At 40.1% G+C, this 24,168-nt stretch overlaps 1 protein-coding gene across 2 annotated transcripts in view; it reads right to left on the bottom strand.

Annotated features, from left to right (window-relative positions):
- The window catches only part of STK32B (serine/threonine kinase 32B), a 155,887-nt gene that overhangs the window by 49,395 nt on the left and 82,324 nt on the right, over nucleotides 1-24,168 (bottom strand). For both annotated transcript variants that reach the window (XM_058024838.1, XM_058024839.1), the window contains exon 4: nucleotides 22,564-22,737. In XM_058024838.1, the coding sequence (XP_057880821.1) occupies nucleotides 22,564-22,737 (174 nt within the window). The remainder of the gene's footprint in view (nucleotides 1-22,563; nucleotides 22,738-24,168) is intronic.

The following is a 24,168-nucleotide window of genomic DNA, read 5'->3' on the forward strand; positions in this document are numbered from 1 at the left end:
AGAAGGCAGACTTGCATCTAGAAGGTGCCTGATTGCTTCAGGGACTCCACATTTGACAGAAATAATTTAATTGGAAGCATAGGTGGTTTACCCCGTCTGCCAGACCCTGCTAATCTGCCATGCATCCTCACTCACACACAGCAGAGCCCTGTGATCTGTCTCGTGCTAATTGAGTATGTCCAGCAGCTCTGCTGTCACTCCCAGATCCCCACTTGGCTGTCTGTGACCAAATACCATGCTGGGGAAAGGAGCAGGGATAAGGGAAAGTGGAGATTATGACAGGCTAAAGCATCAGCTCAACTCTGCCATTCTTGGCACAAGAGAACAATATGCCCTAGAGAGCTGCACTTTCAGGATTATTTTCTGTTCACCCAAATTCATGCTGCTGTGAGGAGGGATGGAAACAACTTTCCCCCACCACTTTCAGGCATTCCCTTTTTCTTTCCTTGGCCCAGAATTACTGCCACTGGCGTGGAGCTGCTCAGGGAAAATTCATGTCTTGGCTTTGTTGGCCAGAAAGGCCCTGGTGAGGCTCAGCTGGGGCTGGGTGAGCCTGGTGGGACAGTGCTGGGTGGCACTGCCTCGTCACTGGCACTTGGGGTGAGGCTGGTGGGACAGTGCTGGGTGGCACTGCCTCGTCACTGGCACTTGGGGTGAGGCTGGTGGGACAGTGCTGGGTGGCACTGCCTGGTCACTGGCACTTGGGGTGAGGCTGGTGGGACAGTGCTGGGTGGCACTGCCTCGTCACTGGCACTTGGGGTGAGCCTGATGGGACAGTGCTGGGTGGCACTGCCTCATCACTGGCAGCCAGCACTTCATGCAGGTTTGAAACCCTTTGTTCTCAGTGAGGCATTGCCAGAGTGGCAGAGCAGCAGTTGGACAACTTGAGCAAAAGTTTTGGCCCTTGGGCTGAACTTTCCACTTAACCTCAAAAGGCAAGGAACCATAAATTGGCAAAATAAGCTCTTGAATGTCTGCAAATGGACTGCAAACACTCCCACCTCTGTAATCTCTTTTAGATAAGAGATGGCTTGATTATTCCAATTTAAACATTTCTTAGGAAAGTTTTTTCCCCAATGTGCCCATAAATGAAATAATCAAAAAAGTGAAGTGTCACAAAAGGAAAATGTGTTACACCATATTTTTTTTCTAAATATAAAGTAGAAGGACTTCTAAAGTCAACATTACACAGGAATAGGATAGCAAAAGCAATTATATTTATTGATTGCATGATATGAACTCAGACATCATCTAAGTTTCACATCTTTATTGACAGAAGAAGGAAACCTACACTTTCCTTAGCATTCTGGATTCCATGCTTTCAAGCCCTTGCTGAGATTCATATGAAATCATGAAGTATTCTAAAATTATTTTTATAATTTGTGTAGTGGGAGCTGAGGAAACAGTATGAATAAGAAATTAGTTTGAATATTCTCTGCATATTTGGAAATAATGTAGAATGCATATATATATGCATATATATGTCTGTGTAAGGAACAGGATCTCATTATGAAGAACTATCTGGCATGGAAATTTAAAGTTATACCAATATTTCAGTGTGAAATACTGGCCACCTATAATTGTCTGATTCAGCAGCAGTTCTAGCTATTTGTGTAATAAAAAGAACATCAGTCCTAGAGCCTATTTCACCCAAAATCTTCCAGACTCTGAGTTCTCTTTCCTTTCCCCTGTAATCACTTGGCATATCATTTGCAAGACTATAATCTTTCCTTCCCTGATTTCATATGGGTGAAGTTGTGAGAAAAACTGTAGGGATAAATATATTTGTTTATATTATGAAACATGTCTGTGTTTTGTTTAAAATTGGAATTTTGTATTTTGTTGAATTTAGTTAAATTAGCGTAGGAGGTCCTATGCAATTCTAAATGTAATGTTTTATCTAATTTCTCAAGTGATGAAAGGGTTTTTGTAGGAGTTACTGCTCAGATGGTTTCTATATTTCCCAGTGGCAATTTTGTCTTTGGTTTCTGATAACAGTTTTGTGATAAGAGCTGGAATTGTGATTTCCTGTTGAATAGTCTTTGTGGTTGATTCATGACTTGAAAATACAGCAATAACTTTCCATGGAAGTAAGTAAGTAAGTAAGTAATAGTTTTGACAGCTGAATTGAATATTTTAAACTTTGCCTTCCCAAATTTTAGCAAGCACGAACTGACTCTGCACTTCTCATGTGGGTAAAAAGATTGGAGTCATACACATGTACATTTGTGTCTTCTTGTGGCTTCCTGAAATCAGTGATACATTCAACAGCACTCCAAATTCTTTTCCCCAGTTTAAGAAAATGAAGAATTAGAATTGTACAGTGATTAGCACTTCATCAAGAACAAAACTGATCAAAAGGATAAATTCATCTTTATGAGCTACTGCCATGTGTATGACAATACAGCACCCAAAGATTGCTCATTACAGGACAGTGCCTTTTTTGTCACTTTTTTTTAAAGAAGATCAGTTCAAACAATATGAATATCTGCTATGGTATTTCATCATTAAACAGTCTATACATTTTTATAGCCACCAGAAAAGACATTGACAAATCCACTTGACAACTGTATGTATCATCAAATATATTCTTCATTCAGTTGGTGTCCGTAATGTTCAGAAAGTTCAGTGGTAAAATTAGATCCGTGCTTACCCTTCCATGACTAATTCAGGCAGAGGCTGATACTTGATACAGATGTGCACAAACCGCAAAGCCTTTCCCACCTGAGGGATGTTCCTCACTGTTGGCTTTGCTCATTTTGCTCAGGGGCAGGCTGTAACTGGGGGCAGGCACCACAGGGTGTATGGCCTTGCACGCAGCAGCACAACCCCTCACTCGCTGAGGCAACCTGCTGGACTCCAGCCCTGCCTCAGACCTCAAACAGGGCATTTTAAACTGGTCTAACAGCGAGGGAAAGTCCTGGGCTATTTTAAGCCAGAAGGTAAACAAGTTTATTAAGTCAGACACTGCTGCTCTGGGGTCACACGCCGGGAGATGCGCGAGGTGCGCTGATTCACGAGGCGGGTGAGGACAAGCACAGGGTCACCGTACACACAGAGTGTCACTGTGCACACACAGAGTGTCACTGTGCACACACAGAGTGCCACTGTGCACACAGAGTGAGTGTCACCGTGCACACAGAGTGCCACCCTGCACACAGAGTGTCACTGCGCACACAGGGTGTCACCATGTACACAGTCACCCTGCACACACAGTGTCACGGTGCACACACAGAATGTCACCACGCACACACAGAGTGTCACCATGCACACAGAGTGACTGTGCACACAGTGTCACTGCACACACAGAGCGTCACTATGCACACACAGAGTGCCACCATGTACACACAGTGTCACCATGCATATAGGGTGTCACCCTGCACACAGAGTGTCACCATACACACAGTGTCACTGCGCACACAGAGTGTCACTGCGCACACAGGGTGTCACCATGTACACAGTGTCACCCTGCACACACAGTGTCACCGTGTACACACACAGTGTCACCCTGCACACACAGTGTCACGGTGCACACAGGGTGTCACCATGCACGCAGAGTGTCACCATACAGAGAGTGTCACTGCACACACAGAGCATCACTGCGTACACAGGGTGTCATGGTGCACACAGGGTATCAACGTGCACACACAGTGTCACCATACACACAGAGTGTCACCGTGCACACAGAGTGCCACCATGCACACACAGTGTCACTGCGCACACAGAGTGTCACCATGCACACACAGTGTCACCATGCATATAGGGTGTCACCCTGCACACAGAGTGTCACCATGCACACACAGTGTCACTGCGCACACAGAGTGTCACCATGCACACACAGAGTGTCACCATGCACACAGAGTGTCACCATGCATATAGGGTGTCACCCTGCACACAGAGTGTCACCATGCACACAGAGTGTCACTGTGCACACAGAGTGTCACCGCGCACACAGGGTATCAACGTGCACACAGAGTGTCACCATACACACAGTGTCACTGCGCACACAGAGTGTCACCATGCACACACAGGGTGTCACCCTGCACACAGAGTGTCACCCTGCACACAGTGTCACTGTGCTCACACAGTGTCACCGTGCACACACAGGGTGTCACCGTGCACACACAGTGTCATCGCGCACACAGAGTGTCACCATGCACACACAGTGTCACCCTGCACACAGAGTGTCACCCTGCACACAGTGTCACTGTGCACACAGAGTGTCACCGTGCACACAGGGTGTCACCGTGCACACAGAGTGTCACCATGCACACACAGGGTGTCACCCTGCACACAGAGTGTGCCCTCTAGCAGCTCCCTGCTGGGTGATTAGCCCCAGTTTGCAGTGAGCACTAAAAGCTCTGCTCTCCAGAGGCAGCTTGTTGAGAGCTCTAAAGAGTGCAGAGGAGCAGGGGCACTGCTCTGCCCTTGCACTGAGCACTGCCAGCCAGGAGCAGGGCACAGAAGGTTCAGTGGGGTCCAGGGAAAGACTTGGCAGGCCCAGGTGCATCACAAGTTACTGGATGTATTCAGGACTGAGGGCTTCTGGACTCTGTTATATTTAATTTCTCTAGATAAATACTCTAATTAAATTCACTAAACCACTGTTTTAGTGAATTTAAAAGATAAATCCTCTTTAGTTAAGCAGTTTAAATTCAAACATACTGTGTAAGTGAAATTTTGGTTTGATTACACATCAATTTTCCTGAAAAAAATTCCCATTAGCAAGATGTTTAAACAGCAGGATGCGAAATGCAGCACCTTCACTTTAGGATTTCCCTGTTACACATATCCCTAGTTAAGAGAATTAATTGAAACACTCATTTCATAATCCAAGTACTTTGAACCAGCTAATAGGAGAAATTGAAGGACTTTTGCAAGGATCACATTCACCATAGTTTGGATTCAGACATGCCCTGGGCTTCTCTCTCACCATTCATCAAACAATGACCAGCAGAGCTATGGAAGCATCCCTGACACTGATCTCAAAAATACAACTTTGTCTGTCTGTATCACTACTACTCCAACTCCTTTTGTATGCAGAAATATCAGAGCCACGTAGAAATAAGAGTAGAGAAACCTTCAAAGTGTTTTGCTCAGTGACAGGACAAGGCATAAGTAACACCAAAACTGGCTCAAGAAACTGAAAGGTGTGAACAATATAGAAAAAAAGATAAAAATCCCACAATTTAATTGCCATTTCTTGATATTGCCTATGAAAGCATTTCTAGATTTCTTCAATTTCCTTAGCTACAAATAGCAAAATAAAACTGCCTGAAGGATGGAAGTTGAGTTAGAAGATGCTGCATATAATTTCCAAGTAGGAAAGAATGATTAATAATCTACTTGTATCTTTTATAACATCTAGACTCTGTGTGCATCCCATGTGCTTGAAGATTTTCTCTGCATGGAGTAAAACCATGCACATGGCTCAATTCATGTTCACTGAATCTGCTAGTCAGAATATCCTCCCTAGAAAGGCTCACAATGGTTATAAAGGACTTGGGTTCAAGAATCTGCAGTCTTAATTACCTTTTCCATCAGTTTCCTTTTGATGTTATGAAGTAGAAGTGGGTTTCTAAGTCAAGAGGTGGGGAAGTCATGCAGACTTCATCCTTGTTGGTTTTCAAGGCCTGACTGGATAAATCCCAAATAACCTGTTCTGATCTGAAGGCTGACCCTGCTTTGGGAAAATCATTATGCCAGAGGTGTCTGGAGGTCTCTTCCACCCTGAATTAGTCTGAGTCTATGAAAAATAATGTATCCAAGTTCAAAGACTGTCTTACTTCTCCTCTTTTTGACTACTAGGAAGTTCATGAAAAATTGAAGAAAGCAGTGAGAAAACTGCATATGGGGAATTTAGTGAGTCTTTGATATAGTCCATAACAGCTGGCAGCTAGTGAGAGCTTTCACCTCTTAAATTCTATCATGGGGCTTGAATGCTCATGAAGAAAATGGTAGGAATAAATAGCCTATCTTCATCCTGAAATGAGGTTAAAATTGAAATGCCCGGCAATTCATCACTGGAGAGGTGTAACACAGTATTTATTATCTATGTAAGTGGTAAAAGAATGAGGATTATATCACCTAAAGACGATTCTGAGAAATCTCAGTAGGAATGACTAAATCTAGATGACTGCATTGCTGGTGTCCGATAAAATGACAGGAATTATATATATATATATATATATATATATATATATATATATATATACATCAAAAGAAGAATCTGAATTGCTCACCTGAATTAATGACCATAAATAACCTTCCAGAGGTCACACTTTTGTGTTCCTTATTAGATTAAATAATTATAATAAAAAGACTGAAAAACATGGGATAATGCCACTTGCTCTAAAGCTTGAAATTCAATACAATCTCAAAAAAAGTTTCATGTGATGTGATCAGTCAGGGCTTCATAACTTTTTGTCTCTGTTTTTACTGACTGGACTTGAAATATCCATCTACAAAAGAAAGGAGTATCTCTGGTGAATTCAACCATTATTTGCCCATTTTTCTCAAGAAAACATTGACGGCTGGTTCAGTGGCTACCACCTCACATTGAAAACAACTAACTTTGGGTAGGTTACAGAAAATTATTTTTAAAAGGTACTATGCAGTAATTTTAATAACATCAGTCCTTCTGATTATACAATTTCTTAGGAATCTGTAAGAAAACAGACAAAAAAGAAAAGATCTAAGGCTAAAGAAAAAAATTCCTTGTGAATAAAGAACAAATAGGTTTGATTTCTTAGTCAGCAGCAGAGACCTGTAAGGTGTGATGAGACAAATAATACTGTCTACATGGTCAAAAAAACTTCTCTATTTGCTTTTGGAACATGAATGTGATTCATATTCCATAAAACCAAGGTAAGATAAACAAACATTGTTTTATTTTTACAACAGAGAATTAAACTCAAGTTGATTACTACAAGACATAATTTCATAAAATTCTTCTGATGTGAATAACAGAACTACCAGCTAGAGATACTTCAGCTAAGATTAATCTAATTGATTGAGGAAAGCACTTCTACACCAAATGCAGACACTGTCTACCTCCTCCTCCAGGGCAATGGTGATGCCTCGAGCCCATGGACAGCAAAACTCCATGGGTCACAAGAAATGTTTGTCTCAGTCTGGGTGTAGTGACCCAAAATTCACGTGTGAATCACTGAAAATTCATTGGCTGGCAGTGAAGGCGACCCATGTCCTTGCAGAACACTAAGGGTTTATTTTCTCAAAGATAGCTTCAACACATCACAGAGAAATCAAATTAGATGGATTTTGCATTCTCATAAGGATGCAAAAGAAGGATTAGGATTCAAACAAAGGGTAAGGATTCAGACAAAGGCCCTTGAGGTCAGTGGAAGGATTACACTGGCTTCAGCCAACATTGTTTCCACTCTATACAAGATTTTCTAGTACATTTTTCTCTTTAGTGCTAACAACTGAACTGTTGTGTAGGATAAACCTTAAAGTATTGAGTTAAAGGTTTTCTCTTTATCATGCAGTTTGTGTCCGATGATAATATTTTTTTCCTTAAATAGAAATAGGCATTAAGATTAATACTAGGTGCATAGCAGTTCTCAACAGCCATAAAAAGGGCAATGAGTTGGGAAATATAAGCTTCAGCTATGGATTATTTGAGTTCACATGAGACATCACTGGATCAGAGCACTGAAGTGAACCATATAATGTGTGATAAAGGGTTTTCTCCTAGTTATGGAAAGAAATGTAAACAAATTCTGATTTTCACAGAGAGGCACCTTATTTCCTTCCTATTTTTTTATTACACTCACAAATAATACCAATATCCAAGGCATAAAGCTCATAAAAGAAGTGACTGCATAGATATTGAGGTTTTCTGTAGCTGAATTTATTGACACTTTGGAGAAAGGAAAATTCAATATATAGTAGCTACTGTACGCCCAGAGATTAATTTTTCCAAACATGTTTTGCTTCAGTGAGGGTAGCCCAGAACTGAGGTATCTTCCAGAGCTGAACTGTGCAGGGCACCTACCAGGAGGACTTGCTCAAGAAAAAGCCTTAATGAAATGAGATGAATCTTTTATTCCCTTTGTCAACACCTCATCACTCATTTATCTTTTTATTTTTCTGTCCTGACCAACATTGTTCCTAGTTTCCAGAACTGCTCAATGGTTTTAAAAAAAGATCATAGTAAGAATCTCGGAATTCTTTACTGTTATTTACAATTCGATGAATGGGAATGAAAGACTTTGACAGCTCCAGGCCTCTGATTGCCTGTTCACAAACCACTCACTTAGATTTCAGCGGTAATTGCTGCCACTTACTGTCCTTTCATAAAAAGATCTTCAGAGTCTTCTGTTCCTGCTCAAATGAATGTTGTGACAGTATATGACCCTGTGCAACACTGTAATTTTGAAATTTAAACAATTCAGTAAAACCGAAAATAAGCTGAGAAGATGAGGTATTAGAGTATTCTGTTTTTCTCTGCAATTTCCCTTCCTGGTCTTTAATGCAGAAATAAAAAAAAAAATCCATAACTACTTCCAACTACTTGTCTGGAAGCAAGCATTTACATATTTATAATCAAACTCCCACCATCCAGTCCATTATCACATTTTGGAGCCTTTTCCTTCTGTGGAACAACCTGTGTGGCAAGACCATTGTCTAGCCTGTATGAGACATAACTGCTGTAGTAATTTTCACAAGTGAAAAAGCTCTCACCCATGACTGGAGGCCCTACCTCTCCCCAAGTGCATTTAAAGAATATCTGAACACCTGGCTCAAGGCTTGGGATTGTAGTGCAATTATATAGAAACAAGTTACTGTGGTGCTGAGTTGTGTGGTGCCTGGAGTTCCTTTCTAGTTTAATACTATTTTTTACCAGGTGTCCCTGACAATGCTGGATTTACTTAACACTTGTTCTAGCCAATTTTATATATCTCTGAAAATAAAACTGTCAAAGAAGATATCAAAACATGTTCACTTACAAATGCCTGAACTCGAACAAGCTTGTTATTTTCCAATTTTATCCCCATGTGGAAATATACAAATATGAAAACATCAATTCCTTCCTTGTAGCAATAGGTGGCAGTAATGATATCTATATTTGTCTGGATGGCCAGTGGGCTTTGGAAACACTGTATTTGTCAGTTTTAGCTTGGATAAATAGTTGTAATATATGTTGTTATCCCAGGTTGAAGGAAATTACCTTTTTACAATAAAGGAATCCTATAGCTAACCTTTCAAATATCTGGATATATATAGCCAGATAATAGTCTTCTTTAGCTATGTTCAACTTCTGAATTTGCACAGATGTCAAATTAAAATAAAAATATTAAACAGATTGTTTCATCATATTGTTCTTATTGAATAACCCAAAATTGTTTTACCATAGAGGTAATTATATACTGTAGTAGCAAGAAAAATAGACAAAGATTCTTAAATGCTATAAAAGCTAGAAAGATTTGCCCAAAGGAGTCTGTGAATTTGTACTTTGTCTCCTGTGTGCTGATATCTCAGAGAATGGGACTGGAAAGTACCACTGTAGCCTTATAAACCGAGCTTTTATATCTTCCTGACACAATGGTTCTTTTTCACCTAAACATTTATAAGCACAAGCAACTTTCAGGCAATCTAATGCTTAGTTTTCATTTTGCCTGAAGGACTTAAAGTAATGACAAATGTTACACATCCTTTGCTGGAGCTGTTTTCTAGAGTTAATGTTACACAGGTACAGGTCTTGGAATTCCACGCAGTGCTGAAGGGACCCCAGGACAGCCGTCAACACTGATGATGCCAAGCATCACTGCATTGCAAATAAAAAGCTTCTTCAGCCAAATCCTTCTTCAGAGCACGTGGAGGAGTCATGCAAAATCACCACAGGGCAGTAATTTTTGATAATCTCACAGCTGATGACTTCAACATTTTCTGTGTTATAGAGTCAAGTATTACTGAGACCTTCTGTGTGTACATGTCCAAGGGTCAAACCACTCTGAGTGAATCAGCTTTTAAGAGCAGGTGACACCTCTGATAACCATGGGAAGGGCACGACTCATTAGGCATTAACTGGAGCATGGCACTGAGAGGGAATTGTCTGGTACAGCAGGAAAGTGTCTGCATTGCAATGGTGCTGCTTTCTTCCATGGCCCTGTGTAGAGAGCTTCTGACTAGAAATAAGGGAGAATGTACTTGGTGTGTGCTCTGCCAGCAATTGCAAGACTATCAGTCTCCTTCCAGTAGAAGGCATAGGCTGTCTTCCAATTTTCACAGGCAGAAGTCCATGTGTGAAACTAAATGACAGAAGAAATTGATGACATTTGCCCTCTGCCTAAAGACAAATCAGGAGAACATTGTTACTGATAGGCACATTTGGCTTCGTCTGTTGTAAAAAGCCAGCATCGTAAATGTGGTGTTTTGTAATGACTGAAATTCATATAGCTGCTCCTTTGTTTTTCTCTGCATGAAATATGGAATAGATCCATTCAGATGTATTGCATCCCCAAGAGTATGCTCAGCTTATCAGGCAAATTCAAAAAGAAAATTTACAAAATTCCAAGCACACAGGTGTTGTTGTCAGCCACTGTTCTTAAGTGCGTAATTACTGCATAATATCCCTAATATTTACCTTAAACACTCTACCAGCTTCTATACCTAAAAGTTCATGTGACACCTGTTAGAACAACAGTGCCCACAGTAATATTATCACATTATTTAACAGCTGTTTCCTTCATCCATACCACAGTGCAACCAGTTATGGTCAACAGGGCTGGCAACTAAAGTGTGTCTCAGCATGGTGCTCTTCATGTGCAGGGCAAACAAAGAAACAGCAACTTCTGAAGGTTCCAGGCTTTCACTAAGTGCCTGGGCTCAATGCAGAGGTGAAAATTCCCAATAGGCACATTTTTTGCTGATCTGAGTTTCAGCAGCAGTTTCAGCAGCAGGGAGAAGGGCCATGTGAGGCGGGGTGGTTCACTCTGATCTGAAGCCCCAAATCACCCTCACCACTGACAGCATCTCCTGCTGGCTTGTGCCTCTGACATGGGTATGGGTATTTGGACCTTTATTCCTCAAACTGACCACCTGGCATCCCATGATATACACAACCAGAACATATCACCAAGAGGATATTGAATGTTTTCCACAGACAAGTGAACTTTGATGTCCTGCATATTCTTCCCCTTCTGGGTAATTTTATGGATTTAATGTATGCAGAAGTTTGCTGCAGTACACCAGGAAGGGAGGTGCAGTCTATTCCAGAAAAGAAAAGTAAATTTCATAAATGGTTACAAAACTGACCTGCTACTACCTGAAACATCAGTAGCATGTCCCATGACACCTTTCTATGTTGAGCTTCACATATCTTAGTAATAAGCTATTTGTAAGGATAGTTTTGTATGCTTTTAAGAAGGAACATTTGCAAACAAACCCACACAGCAATAAATATGTGTATTAATGCATGTTGCTGTTTAGAGTACATGAGACATGGCAGGCCACATTTGACCCAAACCCAACTCCTAGTTCAGCACACCACCCTTCTAAGAAATTCCCCTATTCTAGGAGATGTCAACAACATATTGCTTGTTGCCTGAAATCAAGGAGCCACGTATTCTAACTCCCCTTGAAGAATCTGGATGAGGAATCAGGAATTGGCAATACTGTTAGAGCCCACAGTGCCTGGTTAACTGGATTAGCTAGGCAAGAATACAGCAGGGTTGAAGGTGAATTTAGGTTCTGTGCAGAGAAACTGCTGCTACAGTAACTACTTGCACTGAAATGATTATGAGGATTATTCTTGCTATTTATTCAAGTGAAAACAGATATGGGATTCTGATCTCAGGTTAAAACACTTGGATTAGGTTCTGTTGTGAATTAGGCATCTATATTCCCATTTATTGCCTTCAGATGTATAAACATTACAGTCTTTGGAGTGCAGAAGCCATTCATATGACTGTCTATTTTTAGATGAACTGAAAACTTTATAGATTCTTTTAGCTTTATAGATGTTTTTGGCTAGGTTGGCTTCTTTGAAAAGACAATTATAAAAGTACAGACTCCCTCATTTAAGTCTTGGAGAGCTGTGGACTAAGTTTTTAAAGACATAAGAAAAATCTTGCATGCTGTGTGAAATTATGAAAACAACTGGGGATGTTCTCAAGTCAAATTATTGTAAGGTGTTATCACAGAAGTGCAGGCAGGTGTTTAAGCCTCTTGCAGGAGTCACACTCCGAGCTCTCATTGTCTTGTTTGACGTCATCTCACACCATGAACAACGCAATCCCTCATACATGGTTAATTGTGCTGTATTTAAAACACCTTGCACACTTCAGAATTTTTTTAGTTGCTGCCTTAAAAAAACCCCATACTTCTCATCAGCAGCATGAACCTTCTGAAGTTCTGTATTGTCTTCCATCTGTGTGAGGCTTAGAGGGAGATGTCTGTGGAAGGAGCCTGGGGGTTCCAGGTGGACTTCACAAGCTCAGCTGTTTGTGGCATGCAGGGAACCTGGAAATACCACACAGTGGTACAACTTTTTATTGCTTGTGTGCAACTGGAGCCACACCTCTGCTTGGGGAGTTAAGATCTTGTCTCATATAAGGAAACTTGTGACCAAGTGTTTCATCGGAGGGAACGGGAATTACTGACCCCATTAACTGAAGAGTTACAGTGGTCTGATGTATAGACAACTAAAGCTTAATAATTCCATTTCTCAGCTGCAGATCTCACATGCTATTTCTTTTTGACACCGTCTCTTCCAAAAGCAAATATTAAACAATAATGACAGGATAAAAGACTGTTTGCTGGAAATGTACTTCCTTAAATACATGCTCATAGTTCTTAGTTTCAGCAGCAGAGGTACTCTGGGACTCAGGGAAATAAGCTGGTACTTTAATTAGTGTTAACTCTCTTTACATATGTCAGTGCATGTGTTTGCATTGGGGTGCATCTGTAAAACATTTCTGTGGCTTAGGAGATTTGCAGAAGACAGTTGAAGGAGCACCACCAGGGGAAAATTCTGCAGCATCTGAAATTAAGAGGCAAGCTGTGACTCTCTGTGGGTTTTAAAGGCAGAACTCTAGATAACTAATACATTTAATTAGCATAGAAGCTGAGAAATGCAGCATCCTGGCAATAGCTTTTCCACTCAGCAACTCTTGTTAAGTGACTACATTAGTAATTGTTACTGATTATTGAAAATACATCCATTATTTTTTATTGGATTTCATTCAAAATAGATGTCTGACAGTCATTGAGTAGTCCTGGTGGTCTCAGATTTTAATGAAGGTCATATCTTAATTGTTGTAGCAACCTGGGGGAGAAACATAGGAAATGTAAAACTGCATTTCCCCACATCATCATCTTTTCTAGAAATACACAGACAGATTGATCTTTATGTCTGTGTATTAATTTTTATCTGCAGAGCTCTGAGCAGAGGTTTTCACAGCTGGTAAATAAAGCTGTTTGACCCCTACAATGACAAAGAAAGACATACTCAAAACCACTGAGCCTTCAGTAAATCTTATCCCACTGACTGGGAATTCACACAAGCCACCAAGCCCCTATTTCCTCTGTTACTGCACCCCTATGTTCACTCTCTCTGCTCACTCCTAACTTTGGCTTTTTGGGTCTGACTCTTTCCACAGCAGTTTTCTCTTGCCCATTCCTACACCACACTCTGCACTCCCTGGTCTTTCCCCCAGCCATCCTGGTTCCCCTCTGGACATCTCTGCCCCACTTGATGCAGGTAGATGATGTCCTTGTTTTGGTGCCCTCAAACTCATCTATCTTACCTCCAATTTCTCTTTTATTGCTACTGTCTGTCCAAAGAGTAATGTCCAAAATATTTGCAATCTAAACTCAGCCTGATAGTACAGTAAAGACAGTATCTGAGTATAGAAAGGGGGCCTACAGGTTTATCATAAAACCCTCACATTTATCTTCTAATGTATCTGTGTCCATAACTAAAACTCCAAACCTTAAAAATTGTGACATGTGCACTAAGAATATCACTGAAATAAAATTTGAGACTCTAATGGGATTAGACACGGAATAGTCACTCTGAAAGGCAAAAAAAGAGAAATGCTCTGGTATTGTATTGTGTTTTTCTTGGGCTAGAAAGGAACTCCTCTGCATTCAGAACACTACAAAAGTTTCACATTTATAACAAAATGAAGAGCTAAATGCCTGAATTAAAATGGGTAGCCACTGGATAGAGGCTATTTCTCATTATTATTAGTCAGACTGTGGAGATGATTTTGGTCATCACTATAAAGAATGACCCAATTAATCTGAACTCAATTTAATAAATTTTGGTTTATTGAAAATGCACTGCCTACCAAGTGCTGTTCCCACCTTGCAAGGTCCCAGTTTGACCCAGTGTTTTAATGTCTTTCCCCACTGACAGTATTTCTTCATGTGCAAGAGCACCACAGCTGCTGAATTGCAGGTTTGCCTTGTCTCCTCTGCTGCAGGAAAGCACGATTATCCACACTGCATTATCCTGGGAAATTCCCCTGGGATAAATGTAAACTGTGTGTGCACATGCTGGGAGAAGCAGAGGCTCATCAGTAGCACTGTCTGTCATACAACATCAAAGCTTTGAGCTGCTGTGCTTTCCCCTCTCTAAAACCCATCCAGGGGAGTTGGGACAGGATTTTACAGAGAATATAGAAATGTTTGAAAATAACCTTGAGGGAGTGTCATGAGGAGCATTCAAGGAGAGGTAGAGAGAAGAAATGCAAGGGAAAAAAATTAAAAAGGCAACTTCAGCGTAACAAAGCTGATGGCAATTTGTGTCTTAATTGCAGTCCCTGCTAATAAGATAATTTATTTTTAAAGAAAAAACTGTCAGATGATCACAATTACAAGTCTCACTCTTTCTCATCTCTCAGTATATCTGTGGAATCAAAAGTTGTGCAAAGGAGACCGCATCTCACCCAAAATATCAAAGCCATACTGAAAGCTTCTGAATGCATTTCCAAGGCATGAAGGAAGCTCAAATTGCAATATCCATTAATGAAATATCTTTTGCCATACAATGAACAGTTCACTCAACAGCGGAGATACAGAAGACTACTGCAGACATGGAGAAATCAAGTAAAATTGCACTTTTTTCTTAAGTCTTTTTTATTTTGCCATATATTGGAAAAACTTGCATTGTAAGAAAATCTCCAAGGGAATGATAGAATACTTTATGTACGTGTTACTCATCCAAATTGAAAAATATGTTGCCACCATTGAAGCAGAAACAGGAGAAGGAAACAATTGTCCATATGTTGCTCTTGGTTCATACTTTGCTTAGCATTAAATTTACAGTCTTTTCCCATATTCCATTTTCCATCTACATACTTTAATCAAAGATTTTAGATTTCTTCACTTACTGCAAACAGAAAAGATTCAAGCACACTGCCTGCAAATCTGCCATTTCAGTGGAGAGAATATGCCTGCTCAGAGTCATGGTGGTGCGAAATTTTCCAAGATACAAAGATATCAGAATATTTACAATACTAACACTAAAGCTTTGGGGGAAAAGGGATTAATGTTGAATCACATATGGTTAGCTCTGTTCTCTCCTCTGTTAGTTAGGACTTCACATCATTGCTCATTTGATCTCTCTGGATCAGCCTTTCATCCACTTTCAGATGCATGGAGGGGATGGGGTAGGAGGTGGAAGGCCAAAAACCAGGGCAAGCCAGGCAGTGCCATATGAGACAGTGGATACTGTTATGCCTCTGTAGAAAGAGTGCCTAATCATTTTAATTATTAATAAAAATTATTTGCATATATTTGTTCATACTCTTGATTATTATATTTAGCATAACAGTATCAACATGCTATTAATATGGTGGGCTTTGCTGGCATAAAACAGCTTGGAGCAGACACCCATACTAAAATCACTTGAAGCTTTAAAGCAAAAGCAACAATTTTAATGGATTTGTGTGAAAAAAGGTATCTCTTATAACTGGTCACAAAGAAACTAGCAATATGCTAAAGCAGAAAACTGGCATTAACCAGATCAGATTGGTGGGTGGAGACCTGAGATAATCTTGAATATAAAACTCTGCTTTAATTCTTTCAGCATCTTCTGCTTCAGTGTCTGAATGTCTAAAAATGATTCATGATTGAAATTTCAATACTGAGAAGTGGGGGGAGGAAGGAAGGAAACAAAGCATTAAATTTCATTATCCATCAATAGGATGCTAAATTATGGAGATGAGGGATATGTAGCATTTTAATACATATCATGAGCCTTAGAGCCTGCTTTTCCTTAAAGTTCATGTAAAGGGATTATTGAAGAAAACCAGGAAGGGAAAAGCAGGAATACAGGCAGGTGATGGAAGCTGCTTTACATGGGGGTGCAACCAATGTTTGTGTTTGTGATGGACACAGCACATTAGATGATTTTCTTATTGATTGCTTCTCTGTTTAAAAACAGAGACCCAGACAAGTGCAGATATAATCTAGACACAAAGAAGTGTATAACAAATCTAGAAGAAAGAGTTATTAATTCTTCTAGAAATTTCTTCTAGAAATTTCTTCTAGAAATTTCAAACAATGTTGTCTAAATCATAATCTTTTTACACTGATTTCAAGGTTTCCCTGAATCCTCCCCCACTTCATTGTCATTTAGCTTCAACCAGCAGAAAACCCATGAGAAATCTCTAAAATCTCAATGCCATCACTAGGGTATTGTGGACTTCTACATGTCTAGATCATATCTACCCTTGCCTGGCTGTCTGATTTCAGACAGAGATGCAATCAATAAGAAAGCCAGTTATTGTGCTGTGCATGTCACAAACACACACTTAAGATGGCCTTGATTTAGGTTATCTTTAGCCACTAGTTTTGTTACCTAATGCAAGATGGTCAGCCAAGCTCAGTCTATAAGTCACATGGTCCATCTCCCACTATTGACCAGACATGTAAACTCTAAATTATTTAGGGTTTGTGAGATGAGTTTTCTTTGGCTAAACCAAAGATTTCATATAGGCATGTTCCTATTATTATTCCTAATAATGAGAGAGGGAAGATGAAATTAGGGACAAGAGGTGACTTAATCTACTCACTTGAAAACTGTAAGGAAAGAGCAATTCCCTGCTGGCTTCAGTGAAGGTGTCTCAGCCATGGGGAATTGAAGGAGTGATGGGCACCTTGTGGTATTTCACCTCAGTAAGGAAGGGAGAGCATATCAGGCCCACAATAAAAGATTATATCTGTGCCAGTGGCAGGAACTGAAGCACCTGATGGGACATCCTGCATCTCAGAGTGTTCCCTGTGTCTCCATCCCAATACAGCCTGCATTACTTTATTCGTAGTTTATATACTCTGTGTGTGGAATTCTCTGTATTTCCAAACTAGCTTCATTTATTAGCAGTATCTTATCTGGTATATCAAATAACTTTTTCTGTAGCTAAACAGAAGTAAAATTAATTTGTTCTTGTAGGGAGAGAACTCTCTTCAGAAGTCAAAAGTCTTGTTCTCTGTGTATTTGTGTCTTGTGGTATCTAATTCTTTGTTAAATGCATGACTGAAATTTAAATACCCTTTGTGCCTAGAATTTATGAATCACTTTCTTTTTTCATCTTTGCTGGCACATAAGCATTCAGCAGGTGCTCAGAGCTTTATGTTTTGCATGGTGCTTATTTTTTGACTGGTTTTGATATGTTTTCTGATTTCCTTCTCTTACGCAGCTCATTGCTCAGTTCCTGCAATTTTTCCTTGGAATAATGTGCGCTAGCACTTGTTTAAAGGACATGATACAATGCCATGGAAGAGACATGGGAACACAAACTAAGAAAATTCAGTGGATGAGCTTCTTGATCTGCTGTGATCTTTGATAGTCCTTATAAACTGTAGCTGTATTATGGTTATTTTTTCCCTAGGTCATCTACTTCAGACCCTACTACATTTTTTTCTCCATCTACACACACTTGCCAGAAAGTAAAAGACTATTAGTATGAGCAGAAATCTGTAAGGAACTGTGTTTCATTTAGTATATCCAGCTAAATCTCAGGTTGGCATATTCTGCCTGTGACACCTGTGAAAATCTAGGGGCAAATTTTCCATCTCCAAGTAATTTTCAAAACTATTTACTGCTTACATACTAAACGGAAAATGCATGAAGGGCACTGTTTTAAACTGAGTTTGTTCTTTTGCTGTATGTTGTCACAAGTGAGACAGGGAAGGCCCATTTTTAAAGTGTCTAATGGTTTAGATGTAGCATCTTCTTTCACCAGACTGTCAAACAACTTGGCAGGCTCAATGATAATGAGCAGTTCTGAACACAGAGTAACTCTTGTCTAGTTGGTAGCAGCAAGACAGCCTTAGCCTGCAGTGGATCATCTGGCAGAGGAAACTGCAATGCTCAATTTGCCACCATTTTCCATTAGCTTTGGCCCACCCTGCTCTGCTATTGAGTTATTGAGTTTGGCCCACCCTGCACTGCTATTCAGAGCTGGAATAACTCCTGGTGCTATTCTCCGTTGGAAGCAGAACTTGGAGAAATGGAAAACAGACTGGTGATCACACAGCACAGACCTGCCAAGCCAGGCTGATTCCAGTCATATTGTGCTCAAAAAAAATTTTATATGTATACTTACATATGTACACACACACACAAACAGTTTTGCATTAAATAAACCCTACTAAAATAAAAGTGTCCTGGGCACACTGATCAAAGAGCTGTGCTGGAAGGTTACTGTAATTTCCATTCCAGACATCTGCCACATCCAGCCTCCTCTCTAAGCAGATGAAAACCAGTGGAGCCAGACGATGATGAAAAGTTGTGAGGGCAATGCAGTTAACACTTGTCCCTTAGAAAGAGAAAATGTGATTTTTTTCAGCATGAGCATGTTACCAGGGCAGCAGCCACAGCACTGCAGGGCCAGCACTGCTCTGAGCCAAGGCTGTAGCTGCAAGAGCATCCTGGAAAAGACAACACTGGAGCTACTGCAGGAAGAACTCTCTGAACAGAAACAGGCAGCCAGCTTTGGTGAGGAGGCAGGTGGTTTTATTGAAATATATGAACAGCAACATTTGTGAAAGGAGAAAGTTGAGTTACTCATGGCTGAAATAAGTTTATTCAGCCTTTGATGAAAAAACTTTTGTCCAATACATTATTCACTGGCATTATACAAGTTCTGGAAGGAATGTGTTTAGTCATACCATCTTGAAATGGCAGAATTCCGGATTTGATCCAAAATTTGACAATGTTTGAGATGATGTATACTGTAAGAAGCCTTTCTGGGTGTACTGGGATCCAAGGGTCTATAAGAAATGCCACCCATCCAGCTTTAAAATAGTAATTTTTTCATGTGAGAAATGTGGATAAAGTATAATTACAGCAAGGCTGTGAGAAAATAAGGGGTTTTGGTGTAACTCTTGTCTGTGACCAGCAATCTCAATATTAAGTTAGCTGTTGTATAAGTGAAAAATTTACTCAGAATAGCCTTCTAATAATAGCTTGAAACTTAGATATTTTCTTTTTAAAATTTTTATAATTCTGGGTGAACATCCATGCAAATGTAAACATTTACAATAGAGCTGCAAGACACAGAGCAGCATTCATTATTGTACCATAATAAATAAATCCACTATAGCAGAATTATGCATGACAAATATGGATTTTATACACATGGATGTGATTAATAAAAATTGCAAGTTTCATAAATACACCAGAACAGTTTTATTCTATTTATAGCTAATATTTTCCCTGCAGTAACAATAGTCCTATTGCTGAAATGATTGCCACATTCAAAGTACACGCCACTAACCACATCAACAAACACAGAGGCACTGCAAGGCATCCCCAAGGGGAATGGGCACAGTACTGATCTCTACACTCCCGCATCCATTGTCACATGCTGGGAATTCCTGTCCCCTTCAGTACCATCTCCTCTTCTAGCAAACTTCTGGGGCCACAGGCTAACCTAGAAGAACCCATTCTGTCATGGTGCTGGATGCAATAGTAATGGAAATCTCAACATATTTCATACAAATATGGTATATTAGGAGGAATTAAACTCCTAATTCACACCCCATATATTCAGTTCTTTGTGATGCTGCAGTTTGAAAATCCACCAACTCAGTCTGATAAGTCCTTTTACTATTCTTTCTTTGTAGCCAAGACAACATCTAGGATATGTTGTCTCTCAGAGGCTCTCTCAATGACTCTCTGACTTAATAACATTTTTTCCTTTTTGCTGCTAACACATTCATTTTAAAATGAAAGATCTTATATAGGTTAGCATGTGAATGCTGACTGGAAGCACTTGGTAACAATGATATTGCTGAGGCCTGCTACCACAAGGTATAAACACCAAGCAGCTCACTGGTTTCATCCAAATGAGATGGTGTGTTTGCAGTGATAAAGGAATGACTAGATGTGCCCTCACTATGCATCACTGCTGGCTCTGATCCTGCACCAAATTGAGTCAGCACTGCACTCTTGATGCCGGATATGCTACAGAGATTTAAGGCAGCTGAAGGCCCATCCCACAGACTGCAGTTGCAGGTGGTGGTGAGACAGAAGGCAGAGTATTCTGGGTCTCACCTGGCTAAATAACATGACCGTGGACAAGAGGGTCATTTGGGATTTTGCTGTAACTTGTGAGAAGATGAGAGGCAAAAGACTCCTCGTGCCACAGTTGTATCATTCGGGCAGTGAGCAGTGAAGTGGGACAGACACATGCAGATCTCAGGACTGCAAGCTTCAAAATAAACATCTCTTCCATAACACAGCAGGGTCCTGCAGCAGATCCCTAGACAACAATCCTAGCCAACCAGTCAGTGACACTGCAGCCTGAGAGAAAGCTATTTTGTCCAATCTTTCTGTCAAAACTTTTGATGCAGAGTGAAAGCCAAATCCAAATCCCAGAACTCGCTCCCAAATGGAGCCAACAACCAGCTCTGGATGGCCATGCCTTCCCCCACCTCAGTGCAAATCAGCGAGTGTTGAACCACTATGACTCAAAAAAAGAAAAAAAAGAAAAAAAAATCGAGTGTTCACTTGATTAAGTAATACAAAAGAGATCGAAGTGTCAAGCCAGTTTCATGGTGGGACCATGACAAGGCAGACATTGTCACAAAAAGCCATGAACAAGCACAATGACTTCAATCCAGTCCTTCATTCTTTCAAGACATTCTGTCACCTTTCTCAGGCTTTTCTGTGATACATTTTTAAGCTACAGACTTTTAGCAAAATACAAGTTTTGGCTGCAAACTGGATTATCTGAGGAATATTTTGCCAGCCTATTTGCATAAAAGATCTCACCAATCTGTTTTCCACCAAGAGCATTCCTTAAGGGATTAGAAACAAAGGTCAGCTATAATTCTGAGCTCCACTTTTAAAATACTCACTGAGAAAATAAAACTTCTGCAAAATTCATGGAAATATACTAAAATAGTAACAGTGTACTAAAGAATTCTCTTGCAATATTTGCAAGTTTTATTATATTTGAAGTTCTAACTGCAAGCAAAGCAAGTGTTGCAATGTTTACTGGAATTTTGCACAGTTTCAGTAACATGAAATACCCACCTACCACTGCATCTCTGCTCAGATAGATTTCATGCTGGCCATTCCTCCTCTGAAAGTCAGACCATATTTTTTATTGTATCTTTATTACAAAATCAGGAGGCAGCTCTGGCAAGTGGATGGGGTGAAAACTCTCCATTAATGTATTTGAAGGAATTTGTTCATACTGGACTTTGGGAGATCTATGGCACAGCTTAGTTTAGTTTGATCTCTGAAAGCCACATCCAGATTTTGTATATACAAAACTGTATTTTTGCATTCATACCACTCAAATCAGAAAAGAGAGCCCTGAATTTAGCCTAAAAAAGAGTTAAGAAAAGGTTCAAGCCATAATTTTATAATTTCATAGTTACTGTATTGACATAGAAATAGAAGTTATCCCTGATACTTCAGTTAAATGCCAAAATGTTTAAGGGAAACAGACCCTGATTCTTGACACATTTTTTGAAATGAATACTATCTTTGCTACTGTATGGCAGAAAACCTAACAGATTGCTGTGATATAAAAAGTACAAAAAGGATGCAGCATCTATCATTGTTCCAATTGATTTGTACTATTATTCCTACTTCCCCACCTCTCTTCCTCCTGACCTTCATGCAGATGCTGCCGTGAAATAAATGAATTATTCTCAGCTTTAGGTTCTATAACTGCTCCCTGATCTTGTTGTGGGAAGCTCTGGTACTGGATTACAACAACATTTTTGTGTTCAGTAACATTGGGGCACTGGAGAATTAAAAATAAATTAAAAGCAACTAGGCTGCTATTATGGGTTGTATTTAGTGTTTGAAGACCATAGTGAAAAATGTAGATCATAGTAAGAGATCAGGGGAAAAGGGCAGTATGAGAAGGATACAAGGCTACTGAACGGCTGTGGACTGAAAGAAAGCACTTAAAAAGAAAACGTTCCAGACCCAAATTTCACCCTTGAATAAGCAATGGGAACTTTACAGGGGTTTTGAATAAACAGAACTATAAAGTCAGATATATGATAAAGTTCCTCTGCTTTGCCAAAAGCAAGCAGCCCACTCCTCAAATGAAATGCACTTACCTGTGAATGATGTGGTATCTCTGCAAATAATCCAGGGAAAGGGCCAGCTCACAAATGTAGAGTTTTACAGTTCCTTCATTGAAGTGCACGTTCTGCTGCAGATGGTAGCGCAGGTCCCCTCCGAGTAAGAGATCCACCACCATGAACATGTCCTCTTCATCTTGAAAGGAATACCTGCAGGAAAGAGTTACAGCTGAGATCTCAGGGCGGATGGTGCAGTCACAGCCATGCCTTGGGCTGGCTCTCATTAATGAGATCCTGGTAGGTCCCTGATTTGCTCAAAAGGCAGGCACGCACAGAGAGGCATTCTCACTGCTGAGGTCAGTCCTGCAAACAGTCTTGGATTGTGGTGGGACTCCGAATGTTTAAGTGTTGTGCTTTAACCCCAGTGACAGCTAAGTACCATGCAGATGCTCTCTCACTCCTTTTTCCCCCAGTGAGCTGGGGAGGAGAACCAGAAAAAAAGTAAAAACTTGTGGGTTGAGATAAGAACAGTTTAATAATTGAAAAAAAGGAAAGTATAATAACAGTACTAAGGATAAAACCAGTAATAATTGTAATGAAAAAGAGAGAAAGAAAGAAAACCTGAGAAGAACAAGTGATGGACAACAGCAGTGCTCACCACTCCCTGAATGTCAAGCCTGTCCCCCAGGGGCTATCAGCCCTTCCCTTCTGAATCCCCCAGTTTATATGAGCATGATACTTGATGGTGTGGAATATCCCTTTGGACAGTTTGGACCAGCTGTCCCAGCTGTGCTCCCCCCGGCTCCTGGTGCAGCTCCTCACTGGCAGACAGGAGCCACTGAAGAGTCCTTGACACAGGGTGAGCACTGCTGAGCAGCAGCCAAAACATCAGAGTGTGATCAGCATTATTCTCATCCCAAATCCAAAACACAGCACTCTTCTAGTAAGAACAAAACTAATTTTATCCCAGCTGAAACCAGAACATGAAGGCAAGCAGAGCTTGAGCTACTGCCATACTACTGTCTTATTTGAAACATGAATTAACACCTGAATGTTGATAAAACAGAATTTAAAATACCTTTAAGATTTTAACATTCTTAAATAACCATATACTCATTCTGGTGACAAAATACCTTACAAAGTAGTACCAATAAAATGGAAGGCCTTGAAACACACTTAGTATTTACACACATACAACTCTAGTTCAGTGCTTATGGAAAGTATCCTGGTAGCATTGAGAGCTGCTGTCTCAGGGGTATTTTCCAGATTCAATAAAAATACACAATGTTCTATTAGCTGAGTATTTTTTACAGCTTGCAGTGTAGGTCCAAATTCAATAAGGAATAAAACTGCAATTTTACTGCCTAACAATACTTTTTCTTTTCAGTCAGCAACCTATATCTTGTAAAATGACAGAGTCTTCATGGTTACTAACTGAATTCTTCTGGACCCTTTCCCAGAACTGCCTGCTGAACACTCTGAGGAGCAAATTTTGATGTGATTGAAATCCTGTAAATCCAAAGGTATAGCCAGTCAATGTAGAGTATATATATATACACATATATAGTGTTTGGGCAAGCAGGAATTTCCATGTGTTTCTACTTACCTTGGCTATGCTGCCATTGCTCTGGGCTTTTGTGC

This window comes from Melospiza georgiana, chromosome 5, assembly GCF_028018845.1.
Source record: "Melospiza georgiana isolate bMelGeo1 chromosome 5, bMelGeo1.pri, whole genome shotgun sequence".
Lineage (NCBI taxonomy): Eukaryota > Metazoa > Chordata > Aves > Passeriformes > Passerellidae > Melospiza > Melospiza georgiana.